This window comes from Rhodamnia argentea, chromosome 3, assembly GCF_020921035.1.
Source record: "Rhodamnia argentea isolate NSW1041297 chromosome 3, ASM2092103v1, whole genome shotgun sequence".
Taxonomy (NCBI): Eukaryota; Viridiplantae; Streptophyta; class Magnoliopsida; order Myrtales; family Myrtaceae; genus Rhodamnia; species Rhodamnia argentea.
In genome coordinates this window covers 10,763,356-10,781,505 of record NC_063152.1, presented here as the reverse complement: position 1 = coordinate 10,781,505, position 18,150 = coordinate 10,763,356, and the positions used below count along the sequence as shown (strand labels likewise).

Below are 18,150 nucleotides of genomic sequence, written 5' to 3'. Positions count from 1 at the left end.
ATCTTGATTGCTCGTACTTGATTAGATTAAGTTAGATAGTCATTTAATAGAACCTATAAATGGGTTCACGCACTCTTCATTAAGTATCATCGAAATATACATAAATTTCATTATTAGTAAATCCTACAAGTAGGCTAATGTATTGATATATACAAAAATTTCGTACTCAATAAAGCTTAAAATAGGCTTGTGTACCGAAACATATAGAAATTCCATACTAAGACCAATATGAAGTGGACCACCGCTTTGCAAGCGAAGAAGAGGAAGGGAGAGAGGACCGAAGATGAGATTATCGCCCAATGCGACAACGATGGTGATGGTTGATCAATAGGGCTAGGACTACAGTAGCTCCTACGAATAGAAAACGTGAGGAAAAATTCCAAATAAAGGCTAAAGTGCCATCGTTTTCTTAAATAAGAGCTTGAAGGAGATCTTATTTTAAATACGGGTCTAAAGTGCCCACTTTATTTCAAAGAAGAACGTGACTAAAGGTACTTTAGTCATTTGTAATTTTTAAATTCTTTTTCTTTTTCTTTCTTCCTTTTATTCTTTCTTTTTTCCTTTTTTATTTTTCCTTCAAGAAAGCGGACGGCCACCAGCGAGGCCTGGTCATCTTCGCCGGATTGGGCGAGGGCTCACCTTGCCTTGGCTGCCGTCGGCCTCGCCCAAATGAGGCCTGCCCATGTTAGGTCGGGTGAGGGCTTGCCTCGCCCGAGCGGCCCTTGCCATCGCTCGATTTGGCAAGGGTTGCCCTTGCCGGCCACAAACGAGGACACCATCATTGCGGGCCACTAGTGCAAATGAAGGGAAAAAATAAAAAAGGAAAAAATCAGAAAATATAAATTGACGAAAATACCCTTGATAAGGCCCTTTTTCGAAACAATGAGGGCACTTCAATCTCTTATTTGAAATAATATTTATTTCATGCCCTTATTTAAAAAAATGAAGGCACTTCAAGCTCTTATTTGAAATTTTATCAAAACGTGAGATTAATTAGAATTACGGTTCTTAAAGTCTTTTATTGAGAACTAGAACCGAAACATGCAAGTGTATCTTTTAGGGAGAAATGCCAAATTCGGTGTATCTGGTGTAATTCGTTGTCTAAAAACAAGTCCCAGGACATAAGAATAAGTGTTTAGGGAGTAGATCATGCCAAACGAAAAATTTGAGTGACAGATGAGAATGGTCACTTGTGGCACTGTCCAAACATCTAACTCACAACAATAATTTATGCAGCAATGGAAGCAAGAACACGTTAACTCAATCTATGTAAATAAAAAAAAAAAATAGGAGGGAATCGAACTTCGTTATAAGATGTGTCTGACAAATGAGCAAGAACACGTTAACTCAATCTATGTAAGTAAAAAAAAAAAAAAAACCTAGGAGGGAATTGAACTTCGTTATAAGATGTGTCTGACAAATGATATGATGTAAGATCCACGCATACCTTCAACCAATCACTTGGACTTCACCATTTGACTCCATCCATTTTGATTGCAGCTCTGTCAAGTCAAATCTCTTTCGAGAAACAACATCCAATTCTATAATAATTAAGAAGCTTGATCTTCAAGTGAAAACTCACATGGGGATCGGAGAGAAGTTGCTTCTTCCTCCATTAAAGCCCACGAATTCCTCCATTGTTGGTCAGCTTTTTGTGCAGAGAGAGAGAGAGAGAGAGAGAGAGGGAGGGATCAATGGCTTTTGCTCAGGAAGACCTCGATTTGGTGCTTGTGCCAATTGGGTTGCTGCTCATGTTGGCTTACAATCTCTTCTTCCTCTACAGATACCTTCACTTCCCCAAAACGACAGTGATGGGCGTCGAAAACGACGACAAAAGGGCTTGGGTCGAAGCAATCTTGCAGGTACACATGCACGTTTACTTTCCAGAAGTCCTAAGGTCGTAGTCGTACTTTAATTGTATGTAGTTATTGTTAATAAAGTACGAATCAACAGGGAAACGTCGACGAGCGAGCGATCGGAGTGAACGTCGTCACGTCGAATGTATCCGCTGCTACCTTCTTCGCCTCAGTGTGCCTGACCCTCTGTTCTCTCCTCGGCGCGTGGATCGCCAACTTGCCCTCCTCCTCGAACATCTTCCACGCCGTCCTCCTCTTCGGTGACCCGAAGCCGTCGACTGCGGCAATCAAGTACCTCTGCCTCCTCCTTTGCTTCCTCGTGTCCTTCGCCTGCTTCCTCCAGTCGGCTAGGCACCACGTCCACGCGAGCTACCTGATCACCACTCCCGGGTCTCTAATCGACCCTGAGGACGTCAAGGTGGTGGTCATACGAGGGGGCGAGTTCTGGTCACTCGGGCACCGGTCGCTCTACTTCGCTCTGAGTCTGCTGCTCTGGTTCTTCGGCCCGGTCCCGATGTTCACTTCATCGGTGACTCTAGTGATGATCTTGCATCACCACGACAAGTACTCAATTCCTATAAAGAGACGACCGCTCAGAAAGAAAACTCAGATTGCGGATAGAGTGTAAAAGCAACAAGTCTACGTGACAGATATAGTCATGCATTTACAATACGTGGTCTCTTTTTACATGTTTGTTTGAAAACTCGTCACTATCATTTTGTAAACGAATGTTTTAGACTCCCTTTGTTAAAAAAAAAAAATCACTTGTATTACTTATAAAAATAAATGAACAAAAAAAAATTCTTTATCAACGAAAATGATTAGACATAGATTGTTGCCAATAATAAAAATATTTTCATTAACTAATTATTTCATGCGATTCAATAGGTCATTTTTAAGAACTTTTTTTTTAATTTCAAGTCATTCTTTTTCCATGAAACAAATGGAACCTAGTATTAAATTTTTTTTTTTAGGCGAGTTGCCTCTATTTACAATTCATGCGTAAGACCGCTTTTATTTTCTCTCTTTTTTCTTCCAAATTTCTTCAAATTCAGTGGTTTAATATCTTAAGTCTGATTGATCAGTTTCTTATCTAGATTATTACAATAGCCCCAAATTTGCTCTAGAATCAAGGGCTAGCTCAAAACCACAATCGAATAGTACTTCAAATTTCTCCAATCAATCAGCCGTGCACAACCGATTCTCACCCAGCGTTTCATTCGATCTCTCGAGTGCTTTCGTCGCAAGTCACAACTCTCGGGCATAAGCCCTGGAAACATTCCAAAAAAGGCTATGTTTGTAATCTCTCTAGGATATGGTTAAAATGCGTTCGGATCCGGTCTGCGTCGGGGGCAATGTCTAGCCAAAATAAGCTTGGACACTCGGTGATGCCAGAGCATTCCTTGAAGATGTTGATTCAGCAAAAGAGTTGTCGATTTAGTGGACAAGATTTCGATTGCTTAGTTATCGATCGATCGCCTCATTGTCAATTCACAAGCCTACTGTCGATGCCGAATATACTAATTGATCACTTCGCGTTTGGGGATTGTTCATATTCATGGAAGGCCATTAATTCAACAGGTTGGAAATAGTCAACATATGGAGACCTTCAACCAACTATAATCATTTTTCATATTTTCAAGGTCAAGTAAGTTTCCAAAATCCTTATTTATTTTTTGGTCGAATCCAAAATCATTATTTAATTGTAGTTGTTTTCTAGTAAAACTAGCTTACCTTTCTTATGAATCTTTTTGTCTTCCCAATGAGTCTTGATACTACTCATGTTTGGAGGGTCTTTCCAAGCATGCTTATATAAGCATACTGAAATGAATAAAAGACAAGACTTGTTTGACTATTCACTTAAGTATTAAGAAGAAGAGGTGAAATGGGGCTGGGTTATGTCTATTAGAGGCGTGGCTGGGCTAAGAAAAGATGGGCTGGGTAATTAAGCCCCTAATTATTATAATCCTCTCACTTGTATTACCTCATACTTCTTTATACTTTCTCCCGACGTCAAGTTGGTATCAAATCAATGTTCAACAGCTCATCGTTGTCGATGATGACCAAACGTTGAGTCTTCTACAACTCGAGAACGAGACCTACGAGATGTGGAGGTGGATGATTTTAAGGAGACAAGTGCAACAACTGCAAGAGCGTTTGCAATGCTTGGAACTTATGGAACGTGATGATTTGCATAATAATTCAGAAGATGCTCTCTCTGATGAAGAGGATGTTAACCCCGTCGCTAGTGGTCAAAGCCATTTTCGAGTGAGAAAGGTCTTCCTCAACATCAATATCGAAGATGCCTTGAATTTCAGTAGGATTCTTAATTTGGAGGGAAAATGCAACAAGAAGAATTTATGGATTGGTTACACAATGTAGAAATAATTTTTTGACTATAAAGAAATACCAAATGGTGAAAAGGTGAAACTAGTCACCATCAAGTTTAAAAAAATATGCGCCTATTTGGTGGGAGAAAGAGCTCGTGAAAGAAGAAGCTGTATTGCGACTTAGGAGAAAATGAAGAAAGAATTTTAGAAGTAGTTACCAATGAACTACCGTCAAGATACTTTCCTCCAAAGTCATAATTTCAAACAAAAGGATCTGTCCGTGGAAGAATTTACAGCGAAATTTAATCACTTCATGATGCTTTGTGATGTTTTCGAGTTCGAGGAGCAAACTATTGCCATCCAACTCCAACCTTTTTGGACTATAACGATGTTTGTCAACTTGCTTTTAAGGTGGAAAGACAATTTAAAGAAGCTCGAGGTAGTAGCTTTCGATACCGGAACAAAGAAGGTTATTCCAAAAGCAAGAGTGCCTCTCCTCCTAAAACTAGGGTGGCCGCTTCAAAATTGCTTCCTTGGAAAGATGGAGTATCAAATTCCAATTGTCCTAACTCTGTCAAGTGTTTCAAGAGCAAGCAAAAATCAAATACATTTCGCAACAGGAGATCGCCAAGAGGGAACCCAAGTTTAAGTCCGTTAACGTATCCGATGCATTTTCTCTCAAAAGTTTAAGCCAGTGATTTATAAGCAAACTAAAATATTATAACTGCTTGCACTAAATCAATTCTCTGATGCGAAACTTATCTAACATAACTGACACGTACATCCTAACACTAGGTGGAGTGCTTGACTGGTCATCCGGCGGGCCCATCTTTCTCTTGTCCTCTGATCGTCCGTACCTTATATTCACACTCGTTCGTCAAAAAGTCGACAGATGCCAAATTATGTAGCTCTCTTTCAAATCCGTGGTTGTTCTCACGGCTGGTGCAGTGTACATGTGCCGGGATGGCGGGTGCTTGAAGAATTGGCCTGCACAGGTTCAGGCGTCGGTGATTTGACTTCCTTGTGTGCACCTCGCACCGTTCGCGGAAACATCCAATTCCTTGGGCCCAATACGGTCAGCCACAGTCACTCCCCCATCAATATTTTATAGGGTTCACATCCTGTTGACACTTAGACTGTGTGGCCCAGTTGATGCGGGCGTGGATAACTTGAGCCCAGCTACTCTTGTGTGATCGATTGAAAATGAGAGGGAGAGAGAACATGCGGGTAAAGCGAAAACAGAAGTTGTTAAATGGAGTTTCATGGAATTTTAGAAGCAGTAAAACATGGTTGCACACAGTGACTCTTGAATCCCCAACTTTTCTAAAATTGAATCGACAATATTTCGGATTCGCAACAATATTTGACTTCATTTATTTAGAGTAGATTAACTCTTTGGGTGTTACATGTTTTTAATGTATGAAATTTCTTTTAGGGGTAATGCCACAAAAAATCCCATATTAGTACACCTGTGAAGAATTTACTAGAAATTAATTTTTTACCACCAAAAATTTCAAATTAATACGCTTGTGACAAATTTATTATTCGTTAGTTTCCATTGATTTTTACAGTCAAATTACTGAGTTAGATGATACGCGAAAATTGATGGGTCACATGTGTACTAATTTGAGATTTTTCATGAGATTAGCACAATTTAACGAAAATTAAATATGGATAAATTTATCACAGATATACTAGTTTGAGTTTTCTGTAGAATTCATCACAAATATACTAGTTTGGGGATTTTTTTGTGGTCAAAAAATTAGTTTTAGATAAATTCATTACCAATGTACCGGTTTGGCACTTTTTGTAATCAAAAGATTAGTTTGGAGCTAATTCGTCACAAGTGTATTAGTTTAGAGCTTTTCGTGATATTAATCCATCTTTTTACTATTTTTCGAGCCTGGTGGGTACAATCCTTTTACAGTAGTTTCAACTGTGAAGATGGGTGATGCAGCTTTACAAACATTAAGAGCTTGTGCTCTCACCGTAAGAAAAATTCTATATAGGGGAATCAAATATCTAATTCTTTGTGATTGATGTTTGACTATGGAAATCATCATGATATTGATAATTTTACGCTAATAGTGAAATTCTTTTTCAACCATCTCAATCATGAAAGTCGAGTAACGAGGAAATTAAGTACGTAAAACGGTTTAAATGCTTTGCAAAGTCTACATCATTTAGAAGGTTTTTCTTGAACCTTTCTTGTAGCTGTAGGAGAGACAATTACGAAAGTAGCACTCACTGGTTAATGCTCGACTATCTTTTCCTTTTTATTCTTTAATTGATCAAAATCTTGCAGGATACCCGCTTTGACTTTTTTTAAGTCCGGAATCCCCGGAACCTTCACAGGACTCAAAACGGTGACAGTCAAATTCAAATATAATCTTTTCATAAATTTGCGAAACGTGAACGACGTTTCACACTTTGGCAGGAAAAAATGCTTAGCTTGCGCCATTTCATATTTTTCTTTCTTTATCCCACTTTTGGTCGTGAGAGCATAATATTAAGTCCCTGAAATTTAATAAGCAGGAAGAATGCCATTTTCTTTAGGGGTGAGCAAGATGGACTGCTTGGACCGATGGATTTGATCTGGTCATTGAGGTCACCGATCCGATCCCCAATATTTGGGCAGTCCGGTTGCCGGTTCTCCGGAGGAATCGGACCGATGGAGCACCCACTCGGATCCATAATTTTTTTTTTTTAAAAGACATAACTTAATTCCAAATTTCTGAAAAGAAGAAGAAGAAGACCTAATATTCCAGAAGACTTCCAAGTCCTGACCTAAATCTAATCCCCCAAACCAAATTGTTGTTTTGTTTTGGAGCATTAGCAAGAACTTTTCATTTTGAGAGCCATTACATATGATGAAGATGATGACTTTTCAATAGGTGTGTTTGTGGGAGCCAATTTTAGTGCTTTATGGGGGCAATTGGTATGGTTAGATCATTTTTCATTTTGACATAGTGGTGTCCCACAAGGCTCGAATTGTCCTGTCAAACATGGGCTTCTTATTTTTGTATTCGTTTTACTTTTAATTGCCATTTTAACAGTTCTATTGGACCGCTTGGGAATCATATCGGACTAGTGGTCCAATCGGTCTACGTTTCTCGAAATTAAGAATCGGTACTACCAGTCCGTTTCACGGTAGTTGAGGGAACCGGACTAACCCGAATCATGCTCATCCCTAGTTGTCCTTCTTGGTGGGCTGATCGAATTACAAAATGTCAAGATTCTCACATGCACAATTTCCCAAACTAGTCCCCTTTTTCTAAAGTAATAATAAAAAAAACCCTCGAATAATTAGATATGGCCGTGCGGATTAGCGCGTGGTCTTATAAGGTCGTCTAACCACCAAAGTTTTGCCCCGTTCATTTCATACGCCGACTTCTAGAGAGTTAAGGCAAAGGAGGTCCGTGTGTAGTTCAACTTTTTTCCAATGCCTTTCCCCCGTCTTTCTTATGTTGGCAAAGGGGACGAACCAAGGCAAAAACCATTAAAACGTGTGTGGTTTGACTTAATGACAAGTGATGTGACGAAAGTGTGGTAGCTGCGCACCGCGCAAGAAAGTACACGCGAGCTCGAGGAAACCACCTCATCAAACCAGGAAGCATCCCGTGGTTGATCCTTGACCACGTGTATGGTTCTTCAGATAATCAAATGCCCGTAATCAAGGAGATTCTTATAATTATCGGTATCAAACCTTATTGAGAATTATTAACTAAGTGCTTATCTCTCTCAATTGCTTGGAGCCTGTAAATTAGAGATGAGCAAGATAGACCGATTGAATCGAAAACCACCCGGACCAAACTGGATCGGTATAAGATTTTTTTTAACAATTTTCACCCAAACCTTGTTTTTGTTCTCAATTTCCGATCGCAATACGGGATTATTAGTAATATTCATGACTTCCTTCGTAGTAGAACAATGAAAGGGTTTAGCCGGATCTTTCCTTCTATTTCTGTTTTTTTTTTTTCTCTTTTATATGTTGGTCAATCTCAATAATTTTTAAAACGGGAAGGATTAATTGAGTTTCTAGATAAATGTACATCCAAATGGTATTGTTTTGATCCTTAAAGGAAGAAGCAAAACTGTCCTCTTCGTGCAAGGTGCAAGAAACAAATACAAAACGGAGGTTTTTGAAGCAACCCCAATTAAGAAGGGGTCAATGCATGGACACACCAAATTTAAAGTTGGAGGCTAATTTGGTTTATTTTATTTTATTTCATTCCATTTATGCCACTTTGCAAAGCGCGTGTGTTGAAGCTCGTACTTGTGATACCAGAATCCCCATCCCTCTAAGCACTTTACCAATAAGGCCGCATGCCTATTAGCGATTAATTATTTACTCGATTTGCTCTTGAAGTGGCATATTCAACTTTCAAGTTGCGAGAGCACACCTTTTCTTTGGGGGGAGGGGGGGTTTGAAGACATAGTAAGTATCATAGAGCAGATCAAGTACAACAGCTTAGGGGCATCTCCCAACATTACAAATAGATCTCTTTACTGTTGAACCATACCACATAGTTCCAGCAACAACAAAAATTGTATAAAAACAAGTTCTTTGTAACGTTGTAAAATTTGCTTAACTCTTTGTGCAATTTCATAACGTTCCTCAACCTTTTTACTTGTTACTCTACTAGTGCGCACGTGAACTAGATTTGGCACTAATCAACAATTCTTATTCTTCATTTATTAAAATCCAAAATTATTGTTAATAATAATAATAATAATAATAATAATAATAATAATAACTACTGTGTCCTAGCGAAACAGTGCGACTGTTCACAAAGGAGGTACAATTATTTTTTTATTTTATAAATTCTAAATTTAATCATAATAAAATAACCGTTGTGTCTTAGCGAAATAGTGCGACTGTTCACAAGGGAGTTAGGGTTATTTTTTTTATTATTTGATTTCAAAATTTATTTTTTTGACTATCTATTATTAGTCGCTCTTACAATCTTTGAAATGTTGTGACTATTCGAAAATAACTTTTTAACTTTTGAAAAATTGTGTCTATTTGTACATAACTTCTTAATATTAGAAAGGTTGTTTTTGTTCAAAGATTTTCGCTATAAATTAGTGAATGTTTTTGTGCAATATTCATAACTTCAACTTTCATTTTTCATTTCTTTCCAAAAGAGAAATACAGCCTTTGTTTTCGACTGTTTCTCTTGAGAGATTGTGTAGACATTTCAGAATTGATATATGTTATTCTCCCTTGAAACTTTATTGTATCATGAAGGATATTTGTCGGAAATCATTAGCAACGTTGTGGGGCAAATAAATCCTTAAAGAGAACGTTATCATACCTTAAAGTCCGGCTCGATTTCATTCCATTACCGACGATATTTTCCAAAAATTTATAGATAATGCGTATTTATTTCACAAAATAAAAATATTTTCCTGAAAATGATCAGTTGTGTTGCTTGAAAAAATAAACAAAAGAAAAAAAACTCATCGTTCACGAATATGTTTAGTCATACATTATTATCAATAATGAAAATATTCTCTATTAACTTATTATTTCAAGAGATATAAGCAATCATGTTTTTTATGAAACAAACGGAGTCTTTAGGGCCGAATGATTCTAGCGGAGGGGGTAATTTGCAACAAAATCTAATTTGAGGGCACTTTCTAGGTTTTACATCCATTCCAGACGCATTTTGAAAAGAAAAAAATAATCCAAGTCAAAAAGTCAAATTGAGACTAGACGTAGGCCATACCATTAGCTTAGGTGGTTTGCTCGGATTTCCCGAAAGTATATTTGCATCTTCGGCCAATAAATATAGCTAATAATTAGTTACAGACAGAAAGGATACCAAAGGTTAGGGATGATATAGAATGCTTTCTCCATTTTTACTACGAGATGGATTTCACCAATTCTTTCATCTTATCAATATTTCCTTATATAAGGGAAATGTTAGAACTATACGAAAATACTAATTACCCTCCTCGATTCTCACCTTAGCATCTTAGGACAAGCCTACATTTCTAAAGTGGGTAAATTAGCCTCAGTACAAAAATAGACATACAGAAAAGAAAAAATGACCGTAATGAGAAATTTAACCACGAACTCAAAACAGAAAGATACAAACACTTTAATCCACTCCTCGATCCACTAGCACTGCTAAAGTTGCAACCCGGCAAACCCTCTAATGTGAGGGGGTGAGGTCATGACCTAGTGGAGGTGGTGACCTCCGTGTGATTTCTGCCTAAATGATCGTCAAAATCGAAAGAAATGGAATAAAGATATCGACATCATTAGTTTATGGATTCTTTAATAATGTGATACGATTTAAAATTAAGGAATTTATGACTATTTTTCTGGAGAAAAATGATAGTCATGTAAATTTAAAGTATTGCCTTAACTAATGCTCGGTGTAATTTGGGGCCGCAAATGATTAAATTAAGGATGCAAAATTAAATTCGGATGACACAAAAAGAAAAACGAGAAATTCAAACTGGCCCCAAAATTAATTAAAATTCTTCCCAATCACGGCCTCTACACTTCTTCGGTCGGTGGTCGGTTGCAATTCGACTCCCTAAAATTTACAAAGACCCCCAAGGCGGCGCTTGCTGCCGTCATGACCCCGGACCCCACGGTGGACCCCATTCACGGCCCACCATAAGATCGGGCAGACGCTCACATCCGCTACACTTAAAGACTCCCCCGTATTCCGACTCCCCCCAAGTTCCGCGGACTTTCACGTAGAAATAATTAAAACAAAGCACGACTAGAAACACACGCGTCATTTATTAATGTTCCTTGGTTTCTCCATAAATCATCGCTCTCAACAGGTCGCAGGAAGGCACCTGCTCTTGCTTCTCCTCCAACCATCTCCGCTGTAGGTGTGTGTGTGAGAGAGAGAGTATGTCGGAAGAGTCGAGCACCACCTCGACCGCCACCAGCGGCGAGGAAAGAACGCTCGAATCGACGCCCACCTGGGCCGTGGCGACCGTCTGCTTCGTCTTGATATTGGTCTCCGTCTTCCTCGAACATCTGATCCAGCTCCTAGGTCAGGTACGTGTGTACCAAGTCGCGCCTTTCGGCCGATACGTCGAACTGGCCTCTTCAAACGGGTTTTGATGCGACGAAAGTTGATTTGGCTTTTCGCTCCGTTTCAGTACTTGCGAAGCAAGAGGAAGAGGTCTCTGATTCAGGCCCTGGACAAGATCAAATCAGGTGGCTCGTCGTCATCTTCTGTCGCGTCTCCTCAGTTCTTTTCTCACTTGGGCTCTCTCGTCTTTTCCCTCTTCTTTCTTTTTCTGATTCGTTCATGACCTTCATATGCAGAGCTGATGCTGTTGGGGTTCATATCGTTGCTTCTGACCATGACCGAGAGGCCGATTGCAAACATCTGCATTCCGAAGAGCGTGGCCGAGACGTTCCTGCCTTGCAGCAGCTGGGAATCTAGTGAGGAAGAGGAAGAAACTAAGTGCCTTGAGCAGGTACGTACCCATGTGGAGAATCATTACATAAAGATAATTTAATGCCTTTGTTTGTTATAAGCGACCGTTTTTCTGAAAAATATTCTCCAAATCCTTCAATTTTCGCAAAACAAATAGAGTCTTAATAACATAGAAATGTACCCATTTCCTCTACATCAACTTGTTTTATTATTGAAGCGAAACAAGGGATCTAAAGAAGAGCATAAGCTAGATCATGTTAGCAACACGTAAATTCTTTGTATTTCATGTAAAAAGTTTCCAGATAATTTGATAGCAAAGTTCAGTTTCAAGGTTGAGACGATGCAGATTGCGAGTGATCAATTTTTATGCATGCTTCACTTTTTTTTTTATTCGTTTACTTATTTATATTACATTTTGTTTCTGTACTTTTATGTCGGTTCATGTGATTATTGTTGTCATGTTGGTCCACGGATGATAAATACCAAGGTTTTATTTAGTTGATGTAGTAAATTTTCACAACAATGCCTTTGAGCAGGGGAAGGTGTCTCTTTTGTCGAGGGAAGGAGTGCAGCAATTGCAGTACTTGATCTTTGTGCTCGCCTTCTTCCATTCCCTCTCCTGCATGCTCACTTTCGCACTCGGGATGGCCAAGGTAATCGCACCTTGATCGATTTTTCATTTTAATTTATCCTTCTTTTAATGTGTCAGTTTCCTTTGCACCTCATAATTTTTCCGAAAGTACCATCGGGTTTAGACAACGCCAAAGCGACGAAAACATCGTCTTTTTCTAAACAACGTGCGAAGAAATCGTGTTACTAAACTTGGCTATCAAGCAAGCGGGCCGTCGAAATCCTATGTATGGCTGGGGGCGATGTTCGTCATCGATTGCGTAGGTTTGCGAGTTCTCTAAAGGGCAACTGATTGACCATGCTCGATCAATGAGAAATGCGTTTACTATTCTTGTGGTGTCCAGCTTAGGGCAAAGTGAAACGGGAAAGCAAACATCTTATTTGCTTTTTGAACTTTTATTTTCTTCTTCTTTGACTTGTACTAAAGTTAGAAAATTTCAGTGAGAACAGAATCCGATGACGGGGAACTTTCCCTTTGGATATGATTTCTTTATCTTTCCTTTTGCCCCGTGTGTGGCTTCACCAAACTTTTTGTCTAATCTATAAATAGTGCGTGCTAGTGGGAAACGTGGACTTGGGCTTGACAAATAATTGCGCTTTCTTTTATCTATTTAATTTTTTTGGTTAACTTTATCTATTCATTAATTTATTTACTTTTCAGATGAGGAAGTGGGAATCGTGGGAGGCAGAGACGAGGACTTTGGAGTACCAATTCTCAAACGGTATGTCGTTTTGCGCCTGTGAATTGTGGTCCGTTGATCTAAGGCAGTGAAAAGAGAAAGAGGGAACAAGCTGTTCTATAAATCCGTGTCCGTACCCACACTTTTTTTGTTCACTTTCTATAGAGGGTCCAAAAAAAAAAAATGACCCATTAATCACCGATTTTGAGATTAACATCCTAATCGTTGATCACCGACATTCGTTTGTAACCTTTTTTAGCGAAGCATATTAATGGTATTTCTTGAAAATCAAAAAATTCCGTTATTATTTAGACTCGTTGATAGAGGTAATCTTTAACATCGATTATGATAAAACCTAGTCTTCCAGTTAGATATACTGATCTTTAGTTTACAAAGGTACTAAAGTTTGAAATGAATTTTAGTTATTCCGTTCACTTCACCTTGAAGAACAATAACTTGAAATTGCCATTCGCTCGATGCTATGCTATTAAATCGCAATTTATATGAAAATCTCATTAGCTAATCGCGTTACGCCATGCCAGCAATACCACAATAGATCAGAGCCATTGATCTCTCTCCATCTCAAACATTTCGAATAGTGAGCATGAGAATAATATCCACGCCGTTCACATCGGAAGTCGACATCAATTGATTAGTGCCATCGACCAAAAAGAGATTTCTCTTTGTGGAGGACAGGAATTGGTGGAGTTTTGTCTTTTTCTCCCGGAAAAGGAGGGAAAAGATGGAGTATTATTCATCATGGAATTACCATTTTTTTTTTGTCAAAAAGTTAACAAAATTTTGAAAAATTGAAAATTAAAGGGTTGCTTTTAATTCTTGACTCTGTTAATGTTATTGACTTGCTGTTATGTTGGCACAGACCCGAGAAGGTTCAAGCTCGTCCATCAGACCTCATTCGCGAGACGGCACCTGACTTATTGGAGCGATCACCGTCTTCTACGTTGGCCGGTTAGTGACTAAATGAATAAAGAATATTTCGCTTTTAATTGTTAAATATCGATTTTCACGAAAAAAATAACACTAATTCTCTTTCTCTTATTTCTTTTTCTTTGTTCTGGGCAGGCATGTTGTCTTCGGCAGTTTTATAATTCCGTCTCGAAAGTAGATTATCTGACTCTGCGTCATGGATTTATTACGGTACCCTAATGTCATTTTAATCTAATTATTTTGATTTGTGAGAACTGTGTTAGAAATTCCTGTTCTTAATATCGGTCGTCCGTCTTGATGACAGGCGCATTTGTCTGAAGGGAGCACGTTTGACTTCCAGAAGTACATCAAAAGGGCTTTGGAGAAAGATTTTGGTGTTGTTGTTGGGATAAGGTAATTACCTTTTTATAATTAAAAATTAGTAGAGCTCTAATTTTACTTTTTTTTTCCCCATAAAATACTAATTTTTCATTTTCGTTTGCCGTTCAGCTTCTGGATGTGGATCTTCCTAGTCATTTTCATATTCTTCCATGCACATGGTAAGATGGTAACAAAATAACTTAATAAAAAAAAGTATCTCATTTTGCTATAAATCGGCTTAAGTAAATTTGGTAATGATGCTAATGCAAGTTTAATTTTCTTCAGGGTTCTATAATTATCTATGGCTTCCCTTTATTCCACTAGTGGTAAGTAAATCCTATAATCCAATTAAATTGAGCTAGAATAATTAAAAATGGGTTTTTTTTTTAAAAATTTTGGTCTGAATTTGATTTGCAGATGTTGTTGCTGGTGGGAACAAAGCTACAAGGAATAATAACAAAGATGGGCATTGATAGCCATGATAAGTCTCATGTTGTGAGAGGGACTTTGTTGGTCAGACCAAGCGACCATTTTTTCTGGTTTGGGAGACCCAAATTGCTACTTCACCTCATTCACTTCATCCTTTTTCAGGTAAGCAAGGCATGAGCCTCTTATACATAATTTTGAATTTTCGATGAATTATGACAAGCATCAAATCTAAATCGAACAAGGCCAATAGACAAGTACTCCTAACGACTTCAAATTTGAAAACCCATCCGGTACATCATATAATTTGTATAAAGTTTGGTGTATCTAGGCTTCCCTATTCGAATCTAGCTCGGTTAAATCTTCCATCGTGAAAATACATGTCATGATCCAAACATCACGTGCACACCAAACTTTACATGGATAGTGTTCACAACGCACGTCATTTGGTGTATGTATGACCAACCTAATTCTTGCACATGCCTAATAAGTAGATAATAAACAAAAACATTACCTAGTGAATAATTTCTTCTATACATTGGCAATGTTTCTGAAAATAGAAATAGTTTTGATCATAGTCACCATCATGGCTCGTGGAACCACTGTCGTCTTTTTTCCAATTTCTCGCAACGTGTTGCATACAACAAGAGATATATCTCTCACTATAGAACTCTCGACTCTTGATTTTTCAGAATTCCTTCCAAGTGGCATTCTTCACATGGACTTGGGTAAGCATATAAGCAAATCATTTATTTTATTTTTATTTTCATTTTGCTTTTCAAGTTTTGGGTTGGTCAGAAATGTCTTAATTATATGTTTTCCTTCCTTTTATTGAATGTTTGCTTCGAAAACACAGTACAAGTTCGGATTCCGATCATGCTTCCACGAAAGCACAAAGGATATTGTGATCAGGTTCACGATGGGAGCTTTGGTACAATTCATTTGCGGCTACGTCACTTTGCCTCTCTACGCTTTGGTCACCCAGGTGATTAACAAACCCTAATTTCATATTACGTCGTTTGTTGATTTGCGGTGGAAGTCTTGTTATAATTGGACAAAATTAGCAAAACAAGAAACAAAAATGTGACCTTGAATGAGGAAAATATAGATTTATACGAATATATACACATTTGAATGGGCAACATACCCTGCATATTCTTTGAATTGTTAATGTTTCTCTCCTCCCTTCTACATATGATAAACATCAATTGTCTGAAAAACGAATCCTTGCATTACCTTGAGTTTAGAAGTAAATTTTTTTTTGCATGTGTTAATGCAAACAGATGGGCACGTCAATGAGAGGAGCCGTTTTCACGGAGAACGTACGCAAGGGACTCAAGAGATGGCGAGCCACCGCTCAGAAAAAGCTCGCCCTCCGTGACCCTTACGCCGCCCGCCTCTCGCTCGATGCTTCCGTCACGTCGCTGGACGCTTCAGTCACGTCGCTCGACGCTTATTCTCCTTCTTTCAGTCTCGACGCCTCCTTCTCCATCAACCTCAGTCCGACTGACCTTGAGTCGTCGATCGCCCTCAAAGCAGTGGAAGACGTCAAGAACAATTCCGGTCTGAAGACCGTGGAAGAGCGCCCGCGGAAGGGATCTTTCGGTGGTTTTGTAACCAACTCGACGACGTGATTTTAATGTCACATTGGAAAAGGGAAAAGGTTATTGCGCTTGAAATCGGATCTAGTGAACGTAGGATAGATCAGAACAAGGTCACTAGAAGAGGGAAGTCGATCGGCAGCCATATACCATTTTTTGGACAGGCTTCCGCGCGGATGATCGATTTGGGAGAAGAGTGGAAGGATCGGGCAGTGATTTTACCATGCTCGTTTTCTCGCTAGAACTATCAGTATTATTCGCCAGTTTGGTGTATATTTTCATTTGTTGATACATGGAAAAATATAGTAGGGACATTGTTGATGTCTCATTTATCTTCCCTTTGTTTTTGAATTTTGTCTGGGAATGCACAAAAGAACAACATTTGAGATTGACCCTAGAATCAATGTAGTCACTAGAGTGTCATCATACTTGAGTGACACATTTATTAAAAATCATTCACTTGAGTGCCGTCGGCGATTTGTCTTGCCAGAAAATCCGACGTGGCATCAATTCATCATAGGAAGTTACTAACCCGACAGTCAACAGATCTGTAAGTTATGTCCGATCACACGATCTCTCAATTAATGAATGTTTTATGTAAAACACGCGGTGATGATATGTGAATTTATGGTTGAGATTGTACCATTTCTGACAATACTATCGGAGAAGCATTTTCTTTATCATATTAAGTCCGTTGTATCTCTCCAGCAAATGAAGTCAGTGAGTTAGCCACTAAACGATGTCGTTTAAGTCATCTGTTTGCCCCATATTGACGAATTGGGGCAAAATCCAACATATTCTTCACCAAAACATAACCCAACTCTTCAAACTGGGGAAAAATCAGAACATACAAATCCTAATCCCGCTTTGAGTAGGCACGGACATCAACTTCTCGGCCTTCCTTTTATTCTTCAATGCGATGAGCCCTCTCTCTCTCTCTCTCTGACATCGACTCTATGAATCGCCATCTTTTACAACTGTCGAGATTACTATAGTGTTAGATAGGAGTTTGATAGCCATCTCTGTAGTGCCGATGCGATCTCCAGAGAGTCTTTGTCACTGCTATAGAGTTGTCGAGATGCGGTGTTGACCTTCACACGGTCCCGTAAACGGAGATGGTGTTGAGAAAATTCTTTATAATATTTCCAAGATGATAAAATAATCAAAGGATACTAATACGAGCATTGTTTTTCTAGAACCAATTTATAAATGCACAAGCCAATATGCAGGAGTCTGGAACAATAAAGTTTGAATACTGGTAGTGATCCGCTTCTACAACAGGTGAACAAGGTATTGAACGTGAAGCATATTGAAAGCTAGATGGACATGTGTGGGACTTCTGTCATCTCTCTATTTTTTCATGCTTACACTTGTGAAAGCTGCTAGATCTCTTATTGTTATTAACTAAGAGGGCTGTATTTCTTGTAATAAGGTAAAAAAGATTGGTTTATAGTATTTGAGATGTTTGTATTCGTAGATTTACCTACTGAGTTACGCGTAGAAGGAGCACCATCTAGACATTGTAACATCTTTAAGGGTGCATTTGCTTCACAAAAAACTTCATGTTAAAAGAAAAATTTTCTGGGAAATAATTTTTCAAGAAAATAGTTAATTTTCCTTTATCTTGTGATATGTGATCAAAAATATTTTTTGGTGTTTGGATCACATTTAGACAATATTTTTATTTTAGTCAGATATAAAATGATTTTAATCTCATTACTTTATGCCAAAAATATAATATTAATTTTTTTTATTTTTTATTTTTTTAATTTTCTCTTTTTATTTATTTTTCCTTCTTCCTTTGCCGTAACTAGCCAGCGGCTGACACTAGTGAGCCTCGAGCTCGCTAGTTGACCGGCCATTACTGAGGCCTAGTACAGGCGAAGGGAGAAGAAAAAAGG

General features: G+C 38.4%; 2 protein-coding genes across 3 annotated transcripts; both read left to right on the top strand.

Annotated features, from left to right (window-relative positions):
* The first annotated feature begins 1,661 nt into the window (after positions 1-1,661).
* On the top strand, positions 1,662-16,584 carry LOC115726876 (MLO-like protein 12). Of its 2 annotated transcripts, none has more exons than XM_048276622.1 (15): positions 1,662-1,684; positions 11,060-11,216; positions 11,321-11,378; positions 11,490-11,644; positions 12,141-12,257; positions 12,896-12,956; positions 13,795-13,883; positions 13,998-14,072; positions 14,167-14,255; positions 14,352-14,401; positions 14,508-14,548; positions 14,640-14,813; positions 15,341-15,376; positions 15,505-15,633; positions 15,932-16,584. In XM_048276622.1, the coding sequence occupies exons 2-15, from the start codon at positions 11,067-11,069 to the stop codon at positions 16,280-16,282; spliced, it is 1,575 nt and encodes a 524-aa protein (XP_048132579.1). In that variant the 5' UTR covers positions 1,662-1,684; positions 11,060-11,066; the 3' UTR covers positions 16,283-16,584. The 2 variants fall into 2 exon arrangements, with proteins under 2 accessions (XP_048132579.1, XP_048132578.1); XM_048276621.1 differs by lacking the exon at positions 1,662-1,684 and adding an exon at positions 10,875-10,978 and having other exon boundaries at positions 11,012-11,216.
* On the top strand, positions 1,692-2,560 carry LOC115726877. The gene is made up of 2 exons (XM_030656946.2): positions 1,692-1,862; positions 1,954-2,560. Exons 1-2 carry the CDS (start codon positions 1,695-1,697, stop codon positions 2,482-2,484), a joined length of 699 nt encoding a protein of 232 aa, XP_030512806.1. The 5' UTR covers positions 1,692-1,694; the 3' UTR covers positions 2,485-2,560.
* Positions 16,585-18,150: the final 1,566 nt, after the last annotated feature.

Excerpts from the sequence above, each read along its gene's own strand:
- LOC115726877 (XM_030656946.2), top strand. The coding sequence starts at position 1,695 with ATGGCTTTTGCTCAGGAAGACCTCGATTTGGTGCTTGTGCCAATTGGG. Across the intron at positions 1,863-1,953 it reads GGGTCGAAGCAATCTTGCAG|GGAAACGTCGACGAGCGAGC; the intron begins GTACACATGCAC and ends ACGAATCAACAG.
- LOC115726876 (XM_048276622.1), top strand. The coding sequence starts at position 11,067 with ATGTCGGAAGAGTCGAGCACCACCTCGACCGCCACCAGCGGCGAGGAA. Across the intron at positions 14,402-14,507 it reads CATATTCTTCCATGCACATG|GGTTCTATAATTATCTATGG; the intron begins GTAAGATGGTAA and ends AATTTTCTTCAG. Across the intron at positions 14,549-14,639 it reads TTCCCTTTATTCCACTAGTG|ATGTTGTTGCTGGTGGGAAC; the intron begins GTAAGTAAATCC and ends TTTGATTTGCAG.